General features: G+C 47.6%; 1 protein-coding gene across 3 annotated transcripts in view; it reads right to left on the bottom strand.

The window, feature by feature from the left end:
* The window catches only part of Pafah2 (platelet activating factor acetylhydrolase 2), a 31,281-nt gene extending 28,503 nt beyond the window's left edge, over window positions 1–2,778 (bottom strand). Inside the window, exon 1 of one of the 3 annotated variants that reach the window (XM_021159495.2) lies at window positions 2,681–2,778. Coding sequence is in view for 2 of the 3 variants with exons in the window: in XM_021159491.2 (XP_021015150.1) it covers window positions 1,568–1,597 (30 nt within the window). In the remaining variant the exon portion in view is untranslated. Of the gene's footprint in view, window positions 1–1,567; window positions 1,789–2,680 lie in introns of those variants that run through there. The other 2 variants (XM_021159491.2, XM_021159493.2) reach the window with 2 other exon arrangements.
* Between the last annotated feature and the right edge of the window lie 6,287 nt (window positions 2,779–9,065).

The following is a 9,065-nucleotide window of genomic DNA, read 5'->3' as shown; positions in this document are numbered from 1 at the left end:
CCTAGGTGTTTCTGATCAGCAGTATTTGAGAATATTTTGTTTTGTTTTGTTTTGTTTTTCGAGACAGGGTTTCTCTGTGTAGCCCTGGCTGTCCTGAACTCACTTTGTAGACCAGGCTGGCCTCGAACTCAGAAATCTGCCTGCCTCTGCCTCCCAAGTGCTGGGATTAAAGGCGTGCGCCACCACTGCCTGGACTGAGAATCTCTTTTCTTTTATTCAAACATGCACACCTACATGCACCAAACACTGAGTGTACCCCGTGGACTTCACTGGGAAAATAGCCAGGGCCACCCAGAAACACACCGGTTCATGTAAGCAAGAAGGCTCAGCAGGTAAAGAGGCTTGCCTCTAAGCCTGATGTTCTGTGTTCAATTCCCAGAAACTACATTATGAGGAGAGGAAATCTGTTCCCAGGCCCTGAGCTGTCCTCTGACCTCCTCGCATTCACCATGGAACGTGGGTACCCAGGCACATGCAGAATAAACACGTGCTTTTTAAAATGGACTTTCTTCAGTGAGTGCTACTTAATTTTTCACACACTTGTGCTTTTTCTCTTCCTGTGAACTCCACGGGGTAAGGAGCCTGCTTTAACCAGTAGGACTCGAATGCTTTCCACAGGCAGCAGGAACTTCCTTGTCTTCTTTTGGCTTTGATTTTAAACCCTCCCAACTCTTCTCCTTGGGTTGTGCTAAGATAGACTCTCTCTGTGTAGCCCAAGCAGGCCCCCCAATTCAAGATCTCCCTGTCCGCCTCTCAAGTGCTAGGATTCTAGGTGTGTTCCACAGTACCCAACTCAGTTACTTTTTTAATGTGCATTCATGTTCTGTCTGCATGTCTGTGAAGGCGCCAGAGCCCCTGGAACTGGAGTTACAGGCAGTTGTGAGTTGCCACGTGGGTGCTGGGAACTGAACCTGGGTCCTCTGGGAGAGCAGCCAGTGCTCTTAACTGCTGAGCCATCTCTCCAGGGCCCTAGCTCAATTATTTTTTAATCTGTCATATTTATCAAAAATAAGGCTCTATATTATAGAAGGAAAAGAGAAGTTTAGGTGACTTTGTATTCAATCTCTGCTACACACACACACACGCACGCACACACACACACACGACTTATTTATTGAAGAGTGTGCCATGGCTCCATGTGGAGGTCAGAGAACAATCTGCAAGAGTTGGTTCTCTCCTTCCACCATGTGGGTTCCTGGACTAGAACTCAGGTCACCAGGCATGACAGCACCTTTACCCACTGAGCAATCTAGCCAGCCACCGCAGTGAGATCGTCAACAAATGCCTTAAACTCTAAACCCATCATTCACAGCTACTCATGAGGTTGAAGACTCTGTGTGTAAAATATCTGACATGTTGAAGACATTATGACTCCATAAGGCAGCTATTAACTAATTCTTTTAACGAACTATATGACCCACTCCAAGTCTGACTTTCATAAACGTAAAACATTCATAAGTAAAGTTTAAAGGAGAAAACGGATACAGCCTAAGACCTGCTACATTGTAATTACTTGTAGGAACATCAGCAACTATTCAGCAATCCTAGTGCTCTTTCAACAACATACCCAACTGAGGTCTTCTATTATTTCTGGCATAGATCCTTTGGCAAAATGAATTCTTCTCTCCCAGGCTTTTCATGCCTGAGACACACCTACCAAGGTCCACTGAAAAGAGGCCCAGGAGAGCCCAAAGGGAAAAAACAGGGCTTTCATCAGAGTACACTAGGCTGCTGCATTCCTGCCCCTAGCGAGCAGCTCTGTCCCTCTGCCAGCCCTGTGGACTTCCCATCACAGGCCAGAGTCCAGGGCAAGCACCCCTCTTGGGATTCCTTTCAGACAAAGCTCTCTGCAGGCTGCGGGCTTGGGGCCTATCTGATCTTTGGACTCTGGAGGAAGTGAAGAAATAACCTGGTTTTAGATGAGGACACCAAGAACTCCAGGGACGGGATTGAGCAACAAGGCGGTAAAACTAGAAAAGCCACCTGATAGGAAGGTTCTAGGGCAGCAACAAATGGCATAAAGAGAATCTCTGTTGGTTTTGGAGGCCTTACAGTTTACAAAGTACTTTCATACACGGAAATATAAAAGAAGAGGAGGAGGAGGAACAGGAAAAGAGGAGAAAGAAGAGGAGGAGAAACAGGAAGAAGAGGAGGAGGAGGAGGAAAAGTGAGAAGGAGACAAGGAAGAGGAAGAAGAGTAAAGGGGGAAGGAGGAGGAGGAGGAGAAGGAGGAGGAGGAGGAGCAGGAGGAGGAGTGTGTCCCAGAGAGCCTGTGTTATTCGCCCAAGGTCAGGGAGAGTGAGGCAGAGTTCTTTGCTGCACTTCAAGTTCACAGCACTGCGAGGAAGAATTTGGGTGTCTTCTTCCACCAGTATGTAAAACAAGACAGCGAAGAGTGGAGCGCAGTGTGAAGGGCACAAAGCTGCCCTCTCTCAGGGATCTGAGGCAGGGTCAGGGCAGGAATCTCAGGTGAGGGAGTGACAGTCCTCGATGACCCTGGGGGGGCTTAGGTGCGGGGTGGATTCTGACAGGACTGATCTGAATAGGAAACAGAGACGATGAAGAGCAAAGATTAACGCGCAGATTCTGGCATTGAGAGACAAAGAGGGCCCACGCTGGAAGATGAAAAAGTCTTTGGAGAGCTCAGTTAAGAATTGGAGCTTCGGTCAATCAAACTTACCCAGTCACGCTGATCATTGAAAAGTAACCTCAGAAGGGTTACTCGACTGAAACCCGACACCGCCCAGGAGCCCGTGGCCTTCTGGGAGTAGTAGTTCTTTCACTTAACGTGAGAACTTAAACTCATCTCCTGCTTCTAAGTGTTACACTACAAGTCCCAGGATGCAACATGGCTCCTTGTCATTCGTAGGACTACAATTCCCAGGATTCCTAGCTACACCTTGGGGCGGTGTGAAAGCAGCCAAGACCAGGGATGCAGTGAGATTGCGCCCCCTGGTGTCCGAGAAGCGGCAGCCGCGGTGACACGCCTGGAGCGGAGGGTTATAGTACTGAAAAGTAACCCTCCGCCTCACCGGTCCTCAGATAGTTCCCAGGCGTGCCTGGAAACATACTCGGCTTCACTTTGTTCTCAGGGAGATTGGAGATGAGAGGTTGTTTCCCATTTCTGTAGACTTTTTTTTTTCTGTGAAAATGAGACTGATTGTCGAGGACACATCAAGCCGCCCCCTGGTGACACCTTGGGTTTTCCATTGTTCTCTGGTGACGAAGCTGAGGGGGTCCAGCCACAACTGAACTCTTCTCCCCCTATTCACTTGCATTTGAGTGACCAGCGCTTGGTTTTTGGAGACACACTGATGAACAAGATATTATCTCTAGGGTTAACAGAATTCACAATCTAGCAGAATTCAGAAAAGGGACACGGCAAGTGGCTTCCCACGCTAGGGAAAGGCAGCTGTGTCTCAAAATGCTTAAAGGGAGAAATGCTAATGAGTAGTACAGGGAGATCTCAGGTGGAAGATAGTGGATTCACTCTTTTTCTTTATAAATTTATTTATTTAATGTATATGAGTACATAGTCTCTATCTTCATGCACACCATGCGTCAGATCTCATTACAGATGGTTGTGAGCCACCACAATGTGGTTGCTGGGAATTGAACTCAGGACCTCTGGAAGAGCAGTCAGTGCTCTTAACCGCTGAGCCATCTCTCCAGCCCCTGTGGATTCACTCTTAACACAGGAGATGAGGGCCAGACTGGGAAGTCCTACAAATGTCAACAAAGCCTGGATGAAGCTCAAAAAACACCCCATGGGTGTTGGGGTACATGTCTGTTTCCCAGTGTTCAGAACACAGAAGCTGGCCCTAGACTACAGAGTGAGACTCTGTCAAAATACCAACACACACACACACACACACACACACACGCACACATGAAAACCTAATGAATGAGGTCCCCATTGCTTATCCTGGCATTTAAGAGTCCACAACACAACCTGTGTGCTGCTCACTGGCCCTCCGGACAGGAGTCCCCGCCCCCTCTACACTGGCCAGACCCCAGCTAACATACAAGAAAGGCATCAGCAAGCTGAAGACGCCTCTGGTTTTCACTGTTCAGGCCACTCCTGAAGTGTTCTTCCCTGCCTGCCGGGCTCTCTACTCCTGGCCTGTTTCTAAGTTTCACTCTCCAAGACACTTTCATGACCCCATTGTCCCAACCCATCTCTGCTTCCTCTCAGTTGCTGAAACATTTATAGTCTTACTTCTTTTTTTTTTTAAAGATTTTTAAAAAGTATTATTTATTTCATGTATGTGAGTACACTGTAGTTGTCTTCAGACACACCAGAAGAGGGCATTGGATCTCATTACAGATGGTTGTGAGCCACCATGTAGTTGCTGGGAATTGAACTCAGGACCTCTGGAAAAGCAGTCAGTGCTCTTAACTTCTGAGCCATCTCTCCAGCCCCAGTCTTACTTCTTGCTGGGAGTTTTTGCCTTCACCATCATTAGTCATCCACCAGAATGAAGGTCTCTTGTGGGTTTGGTTTGGTTTGGTTTGGTGTTTTTGTTTGTTTTTGTTTTTGTTGTTTTTGTTTTGTTTTGAGACAGGGTTTCTCTTGTTGTCCTGCTTGTCCTGGAACTCATTCAATAGACCATGCTAGCCTCAAGCTCAGAGATCTGCCTCCTGAGAGCTGGGATTAAAGGTGTGTGACACCACTGCCAGGCAGGATGAAGGTCTTAATTCCTCAACACACTGAGCTCTTAGGGATCAAGGGTCCTACATATATAGTCTGCATGTCCCTTTGAGTCACCAAGGTCTTGAATCCTGCTTTACCAAAGGTTTCCTTCCTTTATGTTCCTGACAAGTTTCCTCCTGAAACATATTGCCACTGATATCCTGTCATGAGCCACGATGAGGTCATCAGAAACATCGTGACAGCAATATATTAAGCCATAGATTTACTTAAAGCTGTGGTTGGTGATGGTGGACACAGAACGTAAACATTTTAGTGTGGACGGGACAAGGTTCTCTTTGGCTAATTATTCCAGTCTGTGCGGCTGGCCCAGGACACTCATAACAGAGTCACTGGCCATGAGAGGAGGGGCTGGAAATGATGTATTTCCACCATTGATCTCCAGCCAGTCATGCAGACCTCCAATAATGTAGGCTCTCCTTCCAGTCAGCGGCCATGCCGACCCTAACCTTTCCTGCGTGCCTAAGCCAGGTTGAAGGAGATTTGATCCGTAACACAGAAAAAGCTGCTCTTCATCCAGGAAGAAAAAAGACAAACGCTGTGCTAAAGTACCGAATGCCTTTAATTCCAGCACTTGGGAGGCAGAGACAGGCAGATCTCTGAGCTCGAGGCCAGCCTGGTCTACAGAGTGAGTTCCAGGACAGCCAGGGCTACACAGAGAAACCTTGTCTCAAAAAACAAACAGAAGAGGAGGAGGAGGAGCAGGGGGAAGGGAGGGAGGAAGGGAGGGAGAGAAAGAGAAGGAAGGAAGGAAGGAAGGAAGGAAGGAAGGAAGGAAGGAAGGAAAGAAGGAAGGAAGGAAGGAAGGAAGGAAGGAAGGAAGGAAGGAAGGGCAGACAGCAGGTTGGTATCTTACACACTGTGTACTTTGTGATCAGAACTGTGACAATATTAAGTGGCTAAGAATAAAGAAGCTGCTCCCTGCTTCCCCAATAAACTGAGTCCTTTGCTGGTCTTCATTTTGGCGTTCATGATCTTGACGACACAGAGTCTCACGCTTATAGGGCAGGTGAGCTTCCCCTCTGAGCTCTCTCTCTCCAGTTTCCCTTTCCCTGATTTGGCAAAAGACGTCTTTTATTTTATGTGCATGGGTATGTTGGCTGCACATATATATTAAGTGCCCCACGTGCGTGCCTTGTGCCAAAAGAGGCCAGAAGAGGGCGGTCGGATCCCCTGAAACTGCAGCTTCAGACTGTTGTGATCAGATGCGGTTCTGGGAGCTGAGCATGGAGCAGTGAGTGCTCTTAATTGCTGATCCTTCTTTCCAATGCACCCACTGTGCCCCCTCCCACCACCACCTACACTGCCTTTAAAGCCTGGGTTGTAACTTCTACCCACTTCGAAATGTAGGACAATTCCCACACCCTGAAAGGTTGCCACTGCAATTTAAAAGCCAATCACCTCCTTGATATGGGGTGTGTGTGTGTGTGTGTGTGTGTGTGTGAGAGAGAGAGAGAGAGAGAGAGAGAGAGAGAGAGAGAGAGAGAGAGAGAAAGAGAGAGAGAGCCCAGTCTTTTTATACTTGAGCCAAGCGCCTACAGAGCTGTTGCTAGGTAACCGTTAGGTGGAGCCCAGAAGAAATGCTAACACTCCTGGCCCCTAGAGAGGAAACCTCTGCTCCTTCTCTGTAAGTGAGGCAAGCAATAGTTTGTAAATTTTGACAATGGTGTTCTATGCTCCTTGAATGATAGCCGTGTCAGTGCCATTCTAGTCCAAGGCCAGGGACGTGCAGCTGCCAGTAAACAAGCTTCCTTTACCCTTGTTGCAGGGAAGGGCAAAGCATGTGGCAGGGACTCACGGGGTGGGGGTGGGGGTGGAGGATTCCAAGAAGTGCCAGGGCCAGCTAGCTGGCTCAGGAGGTAAGGGCAATTGCCCCCAAGCCTGAGCACCTGAGTTTAATCCACAGAACCTCACTGACAAGAGGAGATAACCAACTCGCACCTGCACACACCTGTAAACAAACAAACAAATGAATTTTAAAATTTTAAAGAAGGGGCTGGAGAGAGGGCTCAATGGTTAAGAGCATTGACTGCTCTTTCTAGAAGTCTTGTGTTCAATTCCCAGCAACCACATGGTGGCTCACAACCATCTGTAATGGAGTTTGATGCCCTCTTCTGGTGTGTCTGAAGTCAACAACAGTGTACTCATATTCATAAAATAAATAAATAAACAATTCTTTTTTTAAAAAAACTTAAAAATTTAAAGAAGTTGTAATGAGTGTTTGGTTTTGAATCCCAGGACAAGGACCTGAGGTGATTTTACATATCAAAGCAGACCTGGCCTCCAGGTTTTCCAAGCATTTCTCAGTCCCTTCCTGGCACACCCTGCCTTTAACCCTGAACTTTCTCAGGGGCTGGGCTGCCCTTCCCCCAGAGGCTTTTCCTTCTATAATCCAGACATTTTGGATAGCCCCACTTCTCCTCCTTCTCTTCTCTCTCTTCCTGCTCTTTCTGTCTTTCTCTTCCCCTTCCCCTTTCTCTCCCTTCCTATGGTGACAATGAAAGACCTCAGTGGGATCACGAGATAGCATGCACCCAAAGAATCATGAGAGACCGTCTTGATGCAAACACACGAGGTAGTTTAATGATGGAGCTCCTGGCCGACACTTATCTCACACAGGAGACAGAGGTTGTCGACCACGAGGCTCGAAAGCTAGGGGTTTTTAAAGAAAAGGGTCTGGGGCTGGGGAAGGAATTGGTGCGGTTTCACACGATTGGTTCATTTAAACTTCAGCAGAATGATTACACATTAGAAAAAGAGTACATGCAGGTCAGGGCATCAGGAATTCTGAGGGCCGGGTGCTTATCTAAGTCAGCAGAGCATCTGGTTAACATTTAACCCAGGTCAGAAGGGCAGGAGATAGGGAGGCACCGGGTCAGTCCGGACATTCTTGTATGTCTTCTCTACCTTTATGACTAGTTGGTTCCTGGGATGATTTTACAGCCTTTGTTCTTTGCTCTAGGCCCAAAAAGCCCTCCTAACTAGCAAGCTGCATGAGTCATGGACCTTGAATTTTAAATTTCTTTCAACTCCTCTGGCCTCAGTCCTTGGGGACTGCTTCCCAATAAACCTGTGTTTAATATAATTTAATCTAGCTTGTACTGGCTCATTTCACCAGTGGAGAAATAACTTATCAATGAGTTGATGAAAAGCTATCCTAATGAGATTTGTCCAGAAGGAGGGGAGGTCTGGACTCAGCTGAAGTTATCAGAGATAAGAAATAAAGAGTCTTGGCAGCAACAATGGAGGTGTTTGATTCTTTCTCCTGGTCTGGACAATATTCATGTCTTTTCCATACTCAGGTATCCTTATTTGTCTTGATGCTTCATAGCCCCAGGGTGAGCTTGTCTGTTGTTGCTTTTTGTGAACTTGACGTTCAACAAGGGAGTTGGCCGAGGATGAGACCGGCTCCCAGAGCTCGGCCAGTGGCTTTTATCTCTTATCCAATGATGTGTTGCTGTCTCACCCGGGCTGTAGCTGGGATGTATAGAAATGACTGGACTTTGTGTCCTCAGGGATCTGTAGGGACAGCAGGCCACTGGGGACTTTGGATCATACTCAGAACTTTGTGCATGCAGAGCTTATTATGCTCTGCCACTAGCTGCCACCCTCTGGCCCACAGCCTGAGTTTAAACAGCCTGGCAGCACCGCTGTGAATTGTAGGCCATGACCACTCTCCAAGCCTCCTTACTTAACACAGAGAGGACCCTTGTTTGGAAAAAGGAATTCGCCGGCACAGATGGCATGGCGACTCACACTTATAATGCGTTCAAGACGGCTGAAGCAGAAAGATCACTGCAAGTTCGAGGCCAGCCTGGGCTACATAGGTACATAGTAAGTTCCAGTCTAGCCTAATCTACACAGCAGGAAAAGGATTGTAAAATATGTTTCTTGTAGTAAACTTCAGACCACATGATCATGTAAGTACGAGGCTAGGTCCCTTCCCAGGGCCACAGAAAGGTGACACTTCCCCAGCTCTTCTGTGACTGTTATGAAATATATATAATTTAATGGCAGTAGGAGTAAGGGGGTACCTGGCGGGCCCAAGCAAAGGAGTTCCCCTGAGAAATCACAGCCATGCAACAGATCCGACATAGGAGAGTTTATTGAGTGGAGGAAGGGAACAGGGACCTGGAAAAGGGGTAGAGGCAGAGAAAGGGATTGGGGGAGACAGAGGACAGAAAGAGAAAGAGAGACTACTGGGGAATACATGGGAACAGAGAGAGAGAAAGGGAAAGATTGAGAAGGGAGAGAAAGGCCGGGCGTGGTGGCGCACGCCTTTAATCCCAGCACTCGGGAGGCAGAGGCAGGCGGATTTCTGAGTTCGAGGCCAGCCTGGTCTACAAAGTGAGTT

Source organism: Mus caroli, chromosome 4 (assembly GCF_900094665.2).
Source record: "Mus caroli chromosome 4, CAROLI_EIJ_v1.1, whole genome shotgun sequence".
Classification (NCBI taxonomy): domain Eukaryota; kingdom Metazoa; phylum Chordata; class Mammalia; order Rodentia; family Muridae; genus Mus; species Mus caroli.
The sequence above is the reverse complement of the archived record's forward strand: the minus strand, read 5'-3'. Positions and strand labels throughout refer to the sequence as shown.